The sequence below is a fragment of the Topomyia yanbarensis genome, chromosome 3 (assembly GCF_030247195.1).
Source record: "Topomyia yanbarensis strain Yona2022 chromosome 3, ASM3024719v1, whole genome shotgun sequence".
Classification (NCBI taxonomy): domain Eukaryota; kingdom Metazoa; phylum Arthropoda; class Insecta; order Diptera; family Culicidae; genus Topomyia; species Topomyia yanbarensis.
The window spans coordinates 356,233,535-356,252,846 of NC_080672.1; the positions used below are offsets into that span (position 1 = coordinate 356,233,535).

The following is a 19,312-nucleotide window of genomic DNA, read 5'->3' on the forward strand; positions in this document are numbered from 1 at the left end:
AAAATTCTTGTTCTCCAGTGTGTTCGACGTCCGACAAACTCGTTCATTCGGTCTAACATCAGACCGTAGTATTCGGACCGCATTTCCGCAGCCATAGATCTGAGGGCATCCTCTTGAGCCTAATAGCGGATGAATCGACGACAGTACTAAAAAGGGTATGTGAGGCGACCATGTCGAGAAATGGGAACCGTAAGGAGAATGATTATGAAGAAGAAACCCGAATGAACCAGACCCAAACTTAGTTCTGAAAACAGCGATACAGGAGATCCCGGATATGTTCAGGATGTACCGATAACTGGAAGCGACGTCATTCGTTTACGAGCGGTCTATCGAGAAGCAAGTGTTTTTTCCAGTCCGTCAGTGTGGACTTTTTTCTTCTTTTGTGCGTGTGTTTACCGTTAGGCCGCATTCCTCAGCCTTTTGTTCGCGTAGTGAGCATTGAACAATAGCCAGCTATATAAGCTGGACTGGTGCGTCGTGGGAAACAAATTTACAGATAAGTAAAATCTACCTCTTTTGCCACATTTACGGCTTATTCCCGTCTGCGCGGGTGCTAACCCCGTGCGTCGACGGTGTCGATGGCTCCCTCCCCGAACGGCCAAATGGAGGTCGAATCGACTCCCAAGGCTCTCCCCCGACCCAAACAATATCCAGAGCTCTCGACCGGTCCCTTTGTGGTCTTCTTTCGGCCTAAAACAAAATCGCTGAATCTATTACAGATTTCAAAAGACCTGACGGAACGGTTCTCGGCTGTGACCGAAATAAAAAAGGTCCGCTCAGATAGGCTGAGGGTCGTGCTGACTAGCTCAAAGCAGGACAATCACGGGTGTATTTCAGCTGTAAAAGTACAGTCTGAAGGCGTTGTCACCGATGAGAGTTTGACATGCGAGGATCTGCTGGAGTACGGGGCTGGCCGTTTTAGAGACCGCTTACTTCAGCCAGTGAAAATACTAGAGTGCAAGCGTTTGCACTCAGTAGTAGTTGCGGGGGATGGCTCAAAAACGTACCCCCAATCAAACTCTTACCGGGTGACCTTCGCTGGTACCGCTTTGCCGAACTGCATCCTCTTACACAAGATTCGTCTGCCTGTGCGTCTGTTTGTACCGCGGGTCATGAATTGCACAAAGTGTAAACAATTGGGTCACACAGCCACCCATTGTAGCAATACGGCCCGCTGTGGAAAATGCGGTAAGAATTCGTGCAATAAGAATCCTGAGAAGTGTCCTTACTGTGCAGAGAATCTGCATGATATCTCGGCATGTCCCGCGTACAAACTACGCGGGGATAAACTTAAACGTTCCCTTGTGGGACGATCCGAACGTTCTTTCGCTGAAATGCTAAAGAAAGCAACGCCACCATCCTCAACAAACATCTATGCTCCCTTGCCTCCTAACGAGGGCGAGGCTGATGACACACAAGAGGGAACATCTACTAGAGCGCCTAGAAGTTATAGGAAGAGGAGGAACATTTCCTCTCCTAAAGTTTCTTGTAAAGGCCAGAAGGTGTCCCTTGACGGGGCTCCGAAAGTTACATCTATTGGAAGTGTTGCAACCAAACCGAAGCAATTAGCTCCTGGTCTCGGAGGATTAAGCTCAGAGAAGGAGTTCCCAGCACTTCCAGGAACATCAAAAATCCCAAGTGTTCTTTTGTTTCAGTTCGAAAATAATCACAGTACTGAAATTATCAAACTCTCGGACATAGTGGACTGGATAATAAAAACTTTCAATATAACTGATCCTATTAAAAGTTTTATGTTAGCTTTTCTCCCTACAGTAAGAACATTTTTGAAGCAGTTGACTGCCAAATGGGCCCTCCTTTCTGCGATTGTATCCTTCGATGGCTAACTCATCGAACGAGGTCACGGATTTGATCACTGTTTTACAGTGGAATTGCGGAAGTATCATCCCGAAAATCGATTCCTTCAAAATTTTAATAAATAGTTTGAGTTGCGATGCATTTGCATTATGTGAAACTTGGTTAACTTCAGATATAGATCTCAACCTCCACAACTTTAATATTATTCGCCTGGATCGGGACACCCCCTATGGAAGAGTGCTTTTGAGGATCAAAAAGTGATATTCCTTCTACAGAATTAACCTTCCCTCGATAACAGGTATTGAAGTTGTCGCTGGTCATGTAACAATCAAAGGCAAAGATCTTTGAATAGCTGCCATATATATTCCCCCCAACACCGCGATTGGGCGACGCCGGCTACATGACATCATAGAATCCCTGCCTGCACCGCGACTTGTTTTAGGAGACTTTAACTCTCACGCTACGGAATGGGGTTGCCTTTATGATGATAACCGTTCCTCTTTAATTCACAATATTTGCGACAACTTCAATATGACAATTCTAAACACGGGTGAAATGACACGGATCCCTCCCCCACCAGCGCGCCCAAGTGCATTAGATTTATCCCTTTGCTCGACCTCGCTACAGTTGGATTGCGCGTGGAAGGTATCCGCCTGATCCCCACGGTAGCGACCATCTGCCGATCGTAGTCTCGATCACCGACAGCTCAAGACCATTGGAATCAATCAATATTTCGTATGACCTCACACGAAATATCGATTGGAAGAGCTATGCGGCCGCGATATCCGACAACATCGAATCTACCCAAGAACTTCCTCCGGAGGAAGAGTATAGCTTTTTGGCTGGCTTGATTCTCGACAGCGTGAATCAAGCTTAGACTAAGCCAGTACCCAGCGTGAACATACAAAAACGTTCTCCCAATCCCTGCTGGGATAAAGAGTGCTCAGACGTGTACGCAGAGAAGGCCGCCGCGTTTAAGACCTTCCGGAACGACGGGTTACCCGCTAGTTTTCGACAGTACGCAACGTTAGACAAGCGAATGAAGAGTTTGATGAAAGCCAAGAAACGCGGTTATTGGCGCCGGTTCGTCAACGGATTAACGAGAGAAACATCGATGACCACTCTTTGGGGAACAACCCGACGTATGCGAAACCGAACAAGTACTAATGAGAGCGTGGAATATTCAAACCGTTGGATATTCGATTTCGCCAAGAAGGTTTGTCCGGATTCCGCCCCGACACAGAAGGTTTACCGCGCCACGCCCCCTCACGATAACGCGAACGAAACACCGTTTTCGATGGTGAAGTTGTCACTTGCTCTTTTGTCGTGTAACAATAGAGCTCCAGGGCCAGACAGAATCAAATTCAACTTGTTGAAGAATCTGCCAGACTCTGCCAAGAGACGCTTGTTGAATTTATTCAATAAGTTTCTTGAGGCTAACATTATCCCACACGATTGGAGACAAGTGAAGGTCATCGCCATCCAAAAACCAGGAAAACCAGCCTCCGACCACAATTCGTATCGACCGATTGCAGTGCTGTCCTGTATTCGGAAGTTGTTCGAGAAAATCATCCTATTCCGCCTCGACAATTGGGTCCAAACAAATGGCTTACTGTCAGATACACAATTTTGCTTTCGCAAAGGCAAAGGGACGATCGATTGTCTTGCGTTGCTTTCAACCGAAATTCAAATGGCCTATGCTAGCAAAGAGCAGATGGCATCAGAGTTCCTAGATATAAAGGGGGCTTTTGATTCAGTTTCGATCAACATTCTTTCAGAGAAGCTGCACCAGCATGGTCTTTCAGCGACTTTAAACAACTTTTTACTAAACTTGTTGTCGGAAAAGCACATGCATTTTTCGCATGGTGACTTATCGACATCAAGATTTAGCTACATGGGCCTTCCCCAGGGCTCATGTCTAAGCCCCCTGTTATACAATTTCTACGTCAACGACATTGATGAATGTCTTGACAATTCCTGCACGTTAAGGCAAATTGCAGACGATGGTGTGGTTTCTGTTACGGGTCCCAAAGCTGTAGATCTACAAGGGTCATTACAGAATATCTTGAACAATTTGTCTGCTTGGGCTATTAAGTTGAGTATAGAATTCTCCACGGAGAAAACTGAGCTAGTTTTATTTTCTAGGAAGCGTGAACCAGCACAATTACAGGTTCTATTAATGGGTTAAACTACAGCTCAGGTCTTCACAATAAAATATATAGGGGTCTGGTTCGACTCGAAAGGTACTTGGGGATGCCAAATTAGGTATCTTAAACAAAAATGCTAACAAAGGATAAACCTTCTTCGTACAATAACCGGAACATGGTGGGGTGCCCACCCAGGAGACCTGATTAGGTTATCAAACAACGATACTGTCGATAATGGAATACGGATGCTTCTGCTTTCGCTCCGTTGCGAACATACATTTCATCAAACTCGAAAGAATTCAGTATCGTTGTTTGCGTAACGCCTTAGGGTGCATGCAGTCGACCCATACGATGAGCCTTGAAGTACTGTCGGGCGTTCTCTCGCTGAAAAATCGGTTTTGGGAACTCTGATATCGATTGCCCTTGAAGGTGACGTTTTTGAAAGACCAATTTGCTTCAGCGAATTTTTCAGTATTACTCATCAGAGAACCCTCAAAAGTTGGCAAAACTCGTGGAGCAATGCGGAGCTAGGAGGGTGGCTTCATTCGATAGTCCCCAAGGTATCGACGAAGCCTTGGTTCAAAGGGATGGATGTGGATCGTTACTTCGTGGATGTGGATCGTTACTTCATTCGTGTGATGTCCCGACTCATGGCAAACCATTACACGCTGGACGTGCATCTCCGGCGTATTGGGCTCGTGGATAGTGGTATCTGCGCTTGTGGCGACGGCTATCATGACATTGAGCACACTGTCTGGGCGTGCACCGAGTACAGTTCCGCCAGGTCTCAGCTAATGGATGCTATCAGGGCCCGAGGAAGGCCAACCAACGTCCCGGTTCGAGATATACTGGCAAGCCGCGATCTCTTCTATATGTTCCTTGTATAGACCTTCCTCAAAACCATTAATATACAAATTTAACTGCTCCTTTTATTTGTATTATCATTCTCAGAAGTGTCCTCTTCTGCCTGTACCATACACCAACGAAGGTTTAATGCGACTCCAAGGCGACACCGAACATCTCTGTCGAGTGAGCCGACAAACACGGGACCTACAGCACAAACATGACACGCGCAACTCGAAGTCTTTCCGATCCACATCTGAGCCGCACTACAAAATCGTCTGGAGGAACCCCTGCCGACTCGAGGAGAACCACCAGGCGTCCTAGTACATAATTCTTCCTGAAGAAGGTCACCCGAGTCTGTAACCAATGCCGTTCATCTCCCGACGCCTGAAACTGAAATTGAATAACTTTCTCCCCCTGCCATCTTTGTACACCCTCCCTCCCCTGACTCTTATACCCAGAGTAATCAATCTCTACATACATAATCTCGTTGGAAATGCCCAACTCTACTACCACATAAAAATAACTCTAATTAATCTCCCCGAATCTTTACTAAATTAAATCACGCCCTCTAGTTATTCCTAGTTTTAAGATAGTTGTGAAAATAGTCCCCCTTAGTTTAAAATTATTTGCTCCAATAATCTGACTGCTAAAAATGTCAAACCATATTGCCATAAAAACTGAATGATCGTCCTAATTTTACGAAAATTATATTACCGTCACGTGTATATGTATAAGATAGCTATGAAATCTCCTTAATTTCATTTAAAAAAAATCAGTATGTTGTCCCCTAGTTTTAAGTAATTTAAAATTTAAAACAAAGTGAAATTGGCACCTTTAAGCTAACGCAAACGTGCCTTATCAAATAAACGAATTGAAAAGAAAAATCCTTTCAAATTTTCTAAAACATCCATGTTGCATGGTTTAAGATGACAGATTTTCATGACTAGGCCGCCAACTTGAATTTTGGTGCTATCCACCACGTCTTGGACAGGAAAATCGCCTTGGATTGCCACCATCCCTTGCACTATCCACCACCCAGTTACCTAGGGTGACCATACGTCTTGGTCTCCCAGGACATGTCCTGGTTTTTCAGTAACTGTCCTGGTGTCCTGGCAAGTCGAGGAAAACGCTTGATTGGTTATGGTTTTGTCCTGTACGCCAAAAATATTTTTTCTTTATTGAGTCTTCGCTTTATTTCCTCTGGTTCAGATCGCAGTCTTTTTTAATCTCTCAACTTTCATCTCTTATGTGGAAATTGAAAAGAATAAGAACGAGGCATTCGTATGAAAGACCTGTAGTCCGTTTACAAGCAAATTTAGTAGCCTAACAAATCTAAATAATTCCAGTTGGGGACCAAACTCTGGCCGCTAGAAATGGCGATGAAACAATGATTACCAGAACTTCTTCCCGGCTTAAATTGTCTTTCAATCCGGATCCCGAAGAATTCTTTTTGGTGCCTCTGAGAAGACAAATCGAAGTTTTGGTGACTTTGCTTCTACTTCAGTTCTCTTTCCAGTGGCATTTTTTCGTCTTACTGGAAATCCGCGAACATTTTTCCAACCCATGACGAAACATCAATAACTATCGTAGTATAACTTCAATGAGTGCTCTCTCTTTCTCTAGCTGGTGTGTATGGAACCACTTCAGGGTCAATGCAACCTGTACCTAATCCACGATTAACATGGCTTCGTGCCTGGATGCTAACCAGCGACTAACCTGCCAGGTTTAGAATCCTACATAATAGAGAGTATGGAAGGTCGCGCACAAATTGATGTTATTTACATTAAGCTAACTACTCTTTTTCGCTTAACAAGCTATAACAAGGATGAATTTGTAATCAACGGTAATTATTGCAGCTGTTCCGATCTTAGCTCTCAGATCGAGATATAATGATTGTCTTTGTAAGTTGCCAGCTACTCGTCGCCGGTCTTTCATAGATGACTTCAAAATATTTCGTCTCATCCGCTAAATTCATGATTGCCGATTTCCCCAACCACATCATGTAGCTTTCGCTGATGGCTATGAAGCAAAAACTGAGTGTGTACAAATCCGAAAAAGAGCACGGTGGTCGAATTCTCATAAGACTTTTTGGCTGAGCTATGCCTGCTAGACCCCAGCACTGTTTTACTGCCGTAGCTCTGCCTGTCAGAACCTAGAACTTTTTAGCTGGCGAAAATCTGGGGAGAAGGCACAATTAATTAAAAGATGATGGATGGAGGTAGACTTCTTTCAACTGTCCTGGTTTTTTACTCGCTATTTTTGGCGTACAGTTACTGTTATCGGGAGGGACACTATACGGTTTTGCAATAATTAAAACATCGCACATCGCTTCTGTTGTTGACGGCGACAACAATTGCTGTGCAATACCGCAATCATTGAGATTAAGCTAGGTTATCTCCATCATCATTGGCCTGCCTTCGCTTTATTGTACTCTGGGCATAAGAAGCCGCTCGTCATGTGGTCTTTTTCGTCCTCCCTTGTCTGCACAGATTAGATCTGTCCGGGCCTCTACAGTTTCTTGCCTGAGACCGAAACCCAGGTACCTGAAATACCTCTCCGTTAGTTCAGTGGCTCTAGGGATCAATCGTAACGAGCACACCAACCATCCGACTTTGATCTAATCGGCCGACATTGTGCCACTATACGCCTTCCTTAATTTGATTGGCATCTGCTCTTTCTCCAGGTTACATTGCTCTATTAGCGCGCTCCTAACTTCTTCTTCCGTTGTGATCTCGTCCAGATTCCTGCACTTGACCACTGATTCCTGAACTAAAACTTCGCTTCGCTTCCCACCGCTTCTGCCACGAGTTCCCGATAGGCCGAGCTCTTGATCAATGGATCATTCTTCAGCTCGAACAGCATTTCGCCTTTCTGTATATGTATGGTTCTTATAACGTTCTCCCCCAGCTTCTTCAACTTGGGATCCTCTCTCACCCTTTTGAGGATCGCAGCGTACGTCACGCCGTCATTTGCTTTGACGACTCTGCTTTTCCTGGCGCGACCAAAGGTCTTCTTTCTTCACACTGTGTAGTAGAGTGGGACATGGTTATATGAAAAAAAAAAAAATAAATTTCGCTCCGAGTAACTTTTTGGGTCCCATTTAGCTCCTAGAACAACTCTGCAAATTTTTAGTTCGATCGATGAAACTATATTTTTGCGCCCACGGCTTAAAGTTTACATGGGATTTCGTATGGGGAAAACGTCTTTTGCAAATTAATTCTTCCAAGAGTCGCCCGTTACCTCCTAAAAATAAATAGATGTCTGATTTTTATAGGAAATTTATCAAGGAAACAGAATCTAGTAGACCACGAAACGATCTGATGCTTGTGGAAAAAGTTATTAAGCAAAAACCGATTGATGCCCTGAAGATTAATAAAAAATTTACTTTTCATAGCATCACTGCTGCTGACGGTCGAATTATATACAAAATCTTTAATTTTCTCTTATTGTGTACAAAAGAAGACTCAATTTATCCCTCAAAACTCGTGCGAAGTGACCAAACAGTATAAATAAATGATTTAGACACATTAAGAGAAGATCAAAACAAAATTGCATATAACACTGGTCGACAGCTATTTTGGTGCAGGGTTGCGATAGTAGTTTTTAGGGTAAATCGGGTGCGCTGAGTTCAAAAATGATCATAGTTTTTACCGCCGTGCTCCTGTTTTTGAGATTTCTCCATTAATTTGTTATTTTTTATTAGTCAGTGATAAATTTTTTTTCTAAATTTTTCGAATTTACAAACTGTATCAAATCTGTTATTAAAAGGTGCTACAAACATCTGACAAATATTTGGATATCTGGAAAGGCATATTGAATACTGCCAAATTCGAAAAAACCATGCGTGAACAAAAAATGCCAATTTTTTACGAAAATTTGACATTTTGCAAAATTCAAAATGCTGCCATTTCAAAAGTTCTCAATGGATTTTAGTTAAAGTTAAAGCTAAACAGACGAAAATTGTCAGAGTTCTGATCAATTTACCTAATTGAAGAAAATCTTCAAAATCAACTCTTTTTGGTATTACTACAGACACGACAAAAACTTCGGAAAATCTATTAAAAATAAATTTCTTTTTATAGACTTCGATGCTCTGGATATAAATTAAAAGTCAAAATAGTTTTATGACCACATTTTAACAAAACCTTAAAATGTTTTTTTTTGTAATAAACAGCAATTTTTGCATCTCACTTCATTACGATCGAAGGCGTTTGGCAGTTCAGCTCTATAGTTCTTAGCGTTTCATTTGTGAAACCGTTTGAGTTTGTTGCCTACATATTTCTTGGGATGTGCGAGAAGTAAATACGAACAGGTATTTATATATTGCAATTATTCAGTACTTTATGCCTAGCTCACCGAAACAAAATTGATTCAATGAGAAATATGGCGTTTTCACGGAGACAGCGTAAGAATGATCCAAATCCGCCGACAGTGTTTCAAACAGAAATATATGCCATTCTAGAATGCACTTACGTATATCTGAAAAGAAAATAACGGTACCCAAATGTCTGCATTTTCTTAGATAGTCAGGCTACGCTCAACGCATTAAGGGCTCCTACACGTCGTTCAAAACTAGTACACTACCATTTTTGCACTCCGACAATTGGCGGAGAAAACCCATGTTAATTTATACTGGGTTCCAGGACATAGTGACGTTGCAGGGAACGAAAAAGCCGATGAGCTAGCAAGAAGAGGGTTTTCCACTAATTTTATCGGCCCAGAACCATTCTGTGGGTTCTCATCGAGTGCCCTCAAAATGGAATTGAAAAGTGGGAAATCACAGCTATAAAGAACAATTGGAGTACCATACCTGGGCTACGACAAAGAAATTTATCTCACCCAATCGAGAAAAAAAGTCTGGAGTGGCTTAGACTAAACAAAAAAGAACGATGTATCAGGACAGGACTACTTACCAGACACTATCCGAGTAAATATCATCTTAAAAAATTAGTAAGCTTACAAACGATACATGCCGCGTCTGCGGATCTGAAAGTGAAACATCAGAGCATCTGCTCTGCGAATGCTTTGCATTGATACAACGCAGACTAAGAGTCCTCGATAAAAAAAAACATTGGAGCCTTTTGATATTTGGATTGTAAATCCCAAGCAGGTAATAAACTTCATACAAAGTGGTGTGCCTAACTGGAAAGAGTGTGTATCTCAATAATGACAATCACTCGTGAATAGTGATATGTCATAGTAGATAGAACACTTATATTAAAGAACGGGCTTACCAGAATAGATCTAAATACTGCTTGCAGTGGTTCGTCTCCAACAAAAAAAAAGTTTAATTTGCTATATAGATATGATATAATAAAAATTTTCACATATAAAATAAAATATATTCTGTGATCACTCGTCGTTTCTATTCCCTTTTCGAAATTCCATTCGCAAACGTCATTGAACATAAAATTGAGTTAGGTTATGTAAGTTGACCAAAAATAACAAAACTACGACTTCATATTCAGATTGAGTGTGCCCTAATCTATTCGCTGTCTCTTTCTAACTATTGAACTCCGTATTTTTGTTTATAGTATAACTATTACAAAATGAAATATTTTTAGGTTATTTTGAAATGTGATAATAAAAGTACTTTATGACTTTCAATTTATATCTAGAGCATCGAAGTCTATAAAAAAACATTTATTTTTAATAGATTTTCTGAAGTTTTTGTCGTGTCTTTGATTTTGAAGATTTTCTTCAATTAGGTAAATTGATCAGAACTCAGACGATTTTCGTCTGTTTAGCTTGATCTTTTTTGTGTGAAAGAAGACGCTTACAGCTACAAATACAGCTATTGTTGATGGAAATCCATTGAGAACCTTTGAAATGGCAGCATTTTGAATTTTGCAAAATGTCAAATTTTTGTAAAAAAGTGGCATTTTATTTTGTTTACGCATGGTTTTTTCGAATTTGACAGTATTCAATATGCCTTTCCAGATTTCCAAATATTTGTTAGGTGTTTTTAGTACCTTTTAATAATAGATTTGATACAGTTTGCAAATTCGAAAAATTCAGAAAAAAAATTTAACACTGACTACAAAAAAATCAAATTTATGGAGAAATCTCAAAAACAGGAGCATGGCGGGAAAAACTATGGTTATTTTTGAACTCAGCGCACCCGATTTACCCTAAAAACTATTATCACAACCCTGCATCAAATTTTTTTTCTGATTTTGTAGACCAGTGTAATTGGACAACCAACAGCAGTGGTGCTAGAAAAAATGAATATTTTATCAATCGTCAGAGCATCAATTGGTTTGGTCAGTTTAATAACTTTTTTCTCAAGCTTCAGATTGTTTCGTAGTTTTCGAGACTTTGTTTCTTTGTTAAATTTCCTGCAAAAGCCACATAACGGATTATTTTTAGGAAGCAATGGGAGGAATTATTTTGTGAAAGTTAATTTTCCCATATAAAATCCCATGTAAACTTTCAACAGTCGGCGCAAAAATATAGTTTCAGGGATCAAGCTAAGAATTTTCACAGATGTTCTAGGACTCAAATGGTATCCAAAAAGTTGCTCGGAGTTGGAATCTTTTTTTTGTCCCACCCTACTGTGTATGTGTTGGTCAAATAATGTCACTCAATTTTCTCAGAGAAAATGAACATAAAATTACATCGATTGGCAGGCCTGGATCACTGATGGTGAATTCAAGATTCTAGGAATATATTGCCCATTATCGATAATTCCGGAAGTCCCAGGTTCCGGGCATATTCCAGAACTGAAGCCACTTTGGTGATGACTGAACCAATTTTCACTAACGTATTCTCAAATGGAAGGCATAGTATGCAGTTGGGTGTCGCAAACCCCACCCCCCCCATCCTCCCCTTCTCATCCTTAGTCTTACCCCCTTCCACAATCACCTGCACCCCTCTCAGACCAACCTCAAACTCGTATTCCCTTCATCCACACCATACAGCAAAATGGTTCCCAACGCATCTTCTCCCCTCCCTCACCATCACGCATTTCAAGATATGTCAATATGAAGAATATAAACTTACGCTAATTATATATATTTTTTTAATTCGTTCATTTGACACGGCTCATAGTGGTAGCTTAACGGAGCCGTGGATCTTTTATATGTTTACAATACATGTAAAAATATAAATACAAACAAGAATTATTGCAGTAATATTGGATCTCGTGCGCGCAACTTTTTATTGCGAACGGAGACCTTCTTTCGCGAGGTCTGTTGGCAAACAGCGTCAGGGGGGTCATTTAATTTTCTCTTGTTTTTCACGTCGCGGTCGAAGCTGGCTTGGTGTCCGGGATCAGATGTTCTCCCCTGCTTCTTGTACTTATTGTTGATCAGTGTGAATCTGTCGTCATTGTTACTACATTCGTTGCCGTTGTTACTTACAGTTGCTTTTGGGGTGCTGGATGATTCTTTTGCGGTTGTCATTATGGTCTAAACAGCTGCCACAAATTTGGCCACCGTTTGTGGTTCAGGCATTGGTATTGAAAACTCTGTTTTAGGTTGGTTTGCTATAGATGAGTTGGCAATCGGTTGAGATGCATTCTCCTCTGCATCTTCCGCGCAAGGTTGTCCATAATGAGCTGTCTGATTACAATACTTGCACGTAGGAGTTTGCCCCTCATGGGTGGATAGCGTAGTTTGCATAATTGTAGTTCCATGAGTTTTGAGTTTTATTGTCAAGTAGGAAGAAGTTTCTCCAGGTATCACGAGTAACGGATTCTACTTCTCCGTATTGCGACATGAATTTTGCAATTGGCTCAGGAGGGGAACGAGCTGATAGGTCATATAACCTTACATCTATGTAATCATTCTCAATATCTACGGGAATCTTAATTCCAACGTTGTCACTTTCAACCACGTGTTTTAAGTTATTCTTCGAAACGAAACGCTCGGCTTGTGCTAACGTGTTATTAACACTGCATTGCGAAGATGATGATACTGAAGGTACAAGACTTCCGCAAGGCTTAGTTTGCATTTTTGCAACACAAAAAAATCAAGCAAATTTTGCACACTTTTTCATTGATGTGTATTGTTTACATGCTTTCAAACTCGAAGTCGTGTTTTTCGATTCAACGAAAAAGGAGGTGAACCAATGCGAGTCGAGAAAACAAATTCTTTCCAAACACCTGGAATTTCCTGACCTGTCGCAACGGCAGTGGAAAAATGTTGAACATTCGCCATTCAACCGTCTCCAGAGTGTTGAAGCGGTTCCTGGAGCGGTTGACGTTGGACTACGGCAAAGGAGCTGGAAGAAAACCGGGACCGGAGAACAAAAAGACGGAGGGAAAGGTGAAGCGGATGATTAAAGCAAATCCCAACGTCTCAAGCCGTGATTTGGCTAAAAAGATCGGCATGTCGCAGAGCTACGTCCAGAATGCAAAGAAGAGAGCTGGACTACATACATACAAGGTACAGAAATTCCCAAAAATCGACGGCTAAAACTCGGGCACGGAAGCTCTACGAGAAGATGCTGACAAAATATGGCTGCTGTGCGATGGACGACGAAACGTATATAAAAGCCGATTTTAAGAAAATTCCGGGGTTGAAGTTTTTCACCGGCAAGAGCAAGTTCTATGTGGACGACAAATATAAGAAGAAGAAAATGTCGAAGTTCGCCTCCAAATATCTCATTTGGTAGGCCATCTGCTCTTGCGGACTGAGGAGTGAGCCTTTCGTGACAAAGGGCACAGTAAATGGCGAGATCTACAAATCTGAGTGCCTCGAGAAGCGCCTTTTGCCGTTCTTGCAGCAGCACGACGAAGCTCCGCTATTTTGGCCAGATTTGGCATCATGCCACTATTCTAAAAGTGTCCTGGAGTGGTATGAGGCCAATTCTGTCTATTTTGTTCCAAAGGACATGCATCCGCCAAACTATCCAGAGCTGCGCCCGGTGGAGCAGTACTGGGCAATGATGAAGCAGGAACTTCGGAAGAGCAAGAAGACAGTCAAAGATAAGAAGGACATGTTAAGAAAATGGAAAAAAACTGAGAAACTGGTACCGGATGACACTGTAAAGACTTTGATGGAGGGCATCAAGCGAAAATGCGTTCAATTTTACACTCAAGGCTCCATTGATTAACTTTTCTTTTGATTTTTGTAGTAAATATATGTATAAAACTACCCTAAAATTTTGGTTTGATTTTAAACATTATAAAAAAATATTTATTTATGATAGTGAAAAACGAAAACTGCAAAAGTTATTAAAAATTTGGTTTTTCATGAATTGACTCTTGGAAATATGTTCAAATTATTTTCACGGTGAACAATATTGCCCTTTATTGCTTACCACATATTGCATTGGCTTGCTAAGCCAAACCAAGTTTCGATTTCACTGCTTCTCATCAGCTTTGTATCACAAATCGAGTTTTCGTTTTTGGAGCTAGCGTCAATCCAGCGCTAGCTTAGTTCGGTCACTAAGTTAGTGTTGGATTCTGATGAGACGAATTCGAAACTCAAACTCCATTACTAATTTAACGCGCATATGAAATTTTAAATACCTTTCTCCTTAAACGTAGTTTTAATTTAAATTCATCTCAGCCAAGGAGAACTATAGCACAGCGCTGTATTTAATGTTGAGTACCCCAATCGAGAACAACAATATTTAAAAAGTTTTTTTTTATTTAAAAGTTTTCATAACTTTGAAACGAAAATAGTTTAGTATTTTGTGTTTACGATCAAATTATGCGCCCTAAAATAATCTTCAAGTCGTCCAAAGTTTACGTTAGTGTAGCAGACAAACTACCAAAGTTATATAAATTAAACCGCTCTTAATGAACACCCTAAACCATACATTTGGATTTGCGTATTTTAGATAAGTTTATTTAAAATGTGTTGTTAACAAATTCAGCTCTATCTCGAACCGTTAAAAAGTTCAATCTTTGAACTAGCTAAATTCAGAAACGCCCTAGTTCCTCTTTAAACGAAAAAAGCGCTTTGCAAAGTACAACAACTTTCCTAAATATAGTATACGGTTAAATTATTTAGTTTTAGCAAAAAGTTCAATGAACTACTAAATTCACAGTGTGGACTACTGTGCAATGGATCGTTTGTGAAGATTATAGAAACGAATGCATCCGAATACGGCTTTCACCTGTGTGTCGAAAGTATGATATGCCCCTATTGTTTTGGCCAGATCTAGAAACTGTTCATTGGAGTTTGGAGCTGCTCAAAAAACATACTGTGGAACGTTTGATAAAAACACCAATAAAATGGTGCCTGTTGATTCTAAAAAATAAAAACAAAACCCCACCGCTTGCTAAGGATCAAATAGGACCTTACCTCTTTTTCCAGGTAACCAGCTCGGAGCGCGATTTGATTCTCTTTCATTCGTCGGGCGTCGCGGGATCGCTTCGCTGCCATGTTGTTCTTTCGGCGCCGTGCCCAGTACTTGTCGTCTTTCATGTCGTCCGGCACGAACTGTTTCCGGGATTTCTTGATCATGGGCTGCGGTTTCAGTTCCTCGTCGGAAAAAGCCCGTGTCCGGGGATCAAAGTCCCGGGTCGTCGAGGACATCGAGAATGCTGCAACATCGAAAACTAACATTTACAACTATGAGGGAGACGCACTTGGGAAGGAAAATCAAAAACGGTCCGAACCAACGCAAACTTGCTGCTTGTTTTCGCTGTTTTTCTTTTGCTCACTCGTTATTTTTTTTTTTACTTTCTGTTGGAAGGACGTTTCCGGAGGACAGTGAAAGCTGGACAGGGCGAGGATGGCTGGGTATCTGAAAGGACGGGATCTACTTACTCGAGTCGGCCGGCGACGGTGGGTTTATCGTGTCCGGACTCATGCAGTCTGAGGGCGATGGGGAGCGTTCTCGTTTCGTCGTCACCTGACTGAGGCCCAGCGAAAGGCCGGCACAGTGTCCCAAACTGTCAGAGCGCCCGTTAAGGCTGGTCGAGTGGCCCAGGTGACTGCTCGGTAGACCGTCCACCGGGATACCGTTCTCTGACAGGAATTCATCGAGGTCGGCATACTGAAAGGAAACGAACGGATGAAGTTTTGTTATTAATCAATACGTTAGTTAGTGATGATTTAGGTTAAACTAATTTTCGAGTTCACTAGTGGATAATATAGGAGCGCCTATTTTTGACAAGTGAACCGTTTCAAACTAATGTTGAACAACCGACATGTACCGTGCAACATCGAAAAAAATGAATTATTGTCTCACATCGACATATGCTTGCGCAGTGAGTAACCGACTGTGTTAAAAAAAAAAATGTGTTAGGTGGAGGGGAACTTCTCCCTTCTCTTGCGCTCAACGGCTATCATCAATCAAGGAACTCTCAGTATTTTCAAAGTCGTCTTTAACCTCAAATATCTCTGAATTCCAGCCAAGAACCGGATGCACTTTGAAATTGTAAAATGAAGAAATTAGTATCGTCAAGACAACGGAAATATGTCGGATAAAATAAATAAAAGTGATAAAAAACACAGAGCACTTTATTAAACGTCGTTATATATTATATTTCCTGATTATACATCATATTATCATGATTTAATCTGTTCCACAATATTCCGCCACGTCACTCGATCAGTTGCTGCTTGTCTCCAACCACTCAGGTGCCCGATACTCGCCAGGTTCTGCTCCACTTGGTCCAGCCACCGGAAACGTTGCGCTCCTCTCCGTCTTGTACCTGCCGGGTTGGAGGTGAAAACCAGCTTGGAGGGGTTGTGGTCCGGCATCCTCACAAAATGTCCCGCCCACCGTACCCTTCCAGCTTAAGCTATTTTCCGGATACTTGGCTCACCATAGAGGCGCGTAAGTTTGTGGTTCATCCTTCTCCTCCACACACCATCCTCCTGCACACCACCGAAGATCGTTTTCAGCACCCTTCTTTCGAAGACTTCGCGTGCTTGCAGATCCTCCTCGAGCATTGTCCACGTTTCGTGCCCGTAGAGAAGCACCAGTCTAATCAGTGTGTTGTACATGGCGCATTTCGTGCGGTGGTGAAGCTTCCTGGATCTCAAAGTTTTGTGGACCCCATAGTAAGCACGACTTCCAGAGATAATACGCCTTCAGATCTCCCGGCTGGTATTATTGTCCGCAGTCACCAATGAGCCTAGATAGAAGAACTCGTCAACCACCTCGAACTCGTCGCCGTCGATCGTAATACTACTGCCCAAGTGTTCCCTATCGCGATCGGTTCCGCCAGCCAGTTTGTATTTCGTCTTAGACACTTTTATCTTCAGTCCTACTCGTGCTGCTTCGCGCTTCAGTCGGGTATACAGACCTGCTACCGTCTCCTTGTTTCTACCGATTATGTCCACGTCGTCAGCGAAGCACGCGAACTGTCCGGACCTCGTGAAAATCGTGCCCCGCATGTTGAACCCCGCTCTTCGCATTACACCTTCCAGCGCTTATTGAACAGCAGGCAGGAAAACCCATCGCCTTGTCTTAGTCCCCTGTGTGTCTCAAGCGGACCCGAGAGGCCGCCCGAAATTTTAACACTACACCTTACACCATCCATCGTAGCCTTAATCAGTCTTATCAGCTTCCCAGGGAAGCTGTTCTCGTCCATCATTTTCCAAAGCTCTACACGGTCCACCGTGTCATATGCGGCTTTAAAGTCGATGAACAGGTGATGTGTCGGGACCTGGTATTCACGGCATTTTTGGAGAAGGATTTGGTCGTTTGTTGATCTGCCGTTGATGAAACCGGTCTGATAACTCCCGACAAATCCCTTTTCCAGCGGTGATAGGCGCCGGAACAGAATCAGGAATAGCACTTTGTAAGCGGCATTTGTCACTGTGATCGCTCTGAAGTTTTCACAGTCCAATTTATCGCCTTTCTTGTATATCGGGGAGATGACCCCTTTCTTCCACTCCTCCGGTAGCTGTTCTCTGTCTCAAATTCTTTCGATTATTCGGTGCATGCTTTCCGTCAGTTTCTCCGGACCAACCTTGAAGAGTTCCGCTCCTAGACCATCCTTACCAGCTGCCTTGTTGATCTTGAGCTGTTGAATAGTCTCGTTAACCTCATTCATAGTAGGCGCCGGTACATCGCCGTCGGTTGCGACACTGACATAATCGTCCTCCTCGAACGCCCGATTGTCCGCCTGCGCACCATTCAGATGTTCATTGTAGTACTGCCTCCACCTTTCGACCACCTCAAGTTCGTCCGTCAAGATGCCACCTTCCTTGTCTCTACACATTTCGGCCCGCGGCACAAAACCGTTGCGAGAGTCATTCAGCTTCTTGAAGAACGCCCGCGTTTCCAGAGAGCGATACAACAGCTCCATCTCCTCTCTCTCAGACTCTTCCAGGCGGCGCTTTTCGTCCTGAAAAAGACGAGTTTGCTGTTTTCGCTTCCGTCGATATGAATTCACGATATGACGAGTGGCTTGAAGCAACATCGCTGCGCGTGCTGCATTCTTCTCGTCCAATATCTCTTGGCACTCGCCATCGAACCAATCGTTCCGTCGACTCCTCTGTACGTATCCCAGGACGCTATCAGCAGTGCTGCTTATGGCTGCTTTAGTCCTGGTCCAGCAGTCCTCAAAGGGAGCATCGATGAGCTCCTCCTCCGGTGGCAGCGCTGCTTCAAGATGCTGCACGTACGTTGTCGCGACGTTGGTTTCCCTCAGTCGGTTCAGGTTATACCGCGGTGGACGCCTGTATCTTACACTGTTCATTACGGATAGTTTTGGACGCAGTACAACCATCACCAGATAGTGGTCCGAGTCGATGTTAGCGATAGGACCTTACGTCGATAATGTCCGAGAAGTGCCGTTCCGTCAATCAGAACATGATCAATTTGCGTCTCTGTTTGTTGCGGTGATCTCCAGGTGTATGGGTGCAGGCGGCGGTGCTGAAAGAAGGTGCTCCTTATGGCCATGTTCTTGGAGCTGGTGAAATCGATTAGTCTTAGGCCATTCTCGCTCGTCTGCTGATGGGCGCTGAACCTTCCAATTACCGGTCTGTATTCCACCTCCTGGCCAACCTGAGCATTAAGGTCGCCGATGACGATCTTGACATCATGTCTTGGGCAGCGATCGTATTCACGCTCCAGCTGCGCGTAGAATTCGTCTTTGTCGTCATCGCTACTTCCGAGGTAGGGACTATGCACGTTAATTATGCTGATGTTGAAGAACCGGCCCTTAATCCTCAACCTGCACATTCTGTCGCTGACCGGCCACCATCCAATCACACGCTTTTGCATCTCCCCCCCCACCATAAAAGCTGTTCCCAGCTCGTGTGTATTGCCGCAGCTCTGGTAGATGGTGTGGTTCCCGCGAAAGACCCGCACCGTAGACCCCTTCCAACACACCTCCTGCAGCGCCACAATGCACAGTGTTTTAAAACGTCGTTTTCGTGCTCAAAATTAATAGCGTCTAAATCGCGTACTTTAGAAGTATAGTTTGTTCGGAGAAGTTGTTGTTCTTATGATTACACATCCACAGAAGTATACCGTTCAGTGATTAATTCACCTATAAGTGATATACGAAATTTATTTTCCGAACTAATTAAGATAGAAACTTTGTGTCTTCGGTAAAGTTGTAGCAAATATTACTACAAAAGAAATTT

The 19,312-nt window shown here is 42.7% G+C and overlaps 1 protein-coding gene across 11 annotated transcripts in view; it reads right to left on the reverse strand.

Annotated features, from left to right (window-relative positions):
- LOC131692768 (hepatic leukemia factor) overlaps window positions 1-19,312 on the reverse strand; it is a 595,668-nt gene that overhangs the window by 17,558 nt on the left and 558,798 nt on the right. For all 11 annotated transcript variants that reach the window (XM_058980033.1, XM_058980036.1, XM_058980035.1 and 8 more), the window contains 2 exons: window positions 15,533-15,761; window positions 15,065-15,306 (listed from right to left, as the gene is read on the reverse strand). In XM_058980033.1, the coding sequence (XP_058836016.1) occupies window positions 15,065-15,306; window positions 15,533-15,761 (471 nt within the window). The remainder of the gene's footprint in view (window positions 1-15,064; window positions 15,307-15,532; window positions 15,762-19,312) is intronic.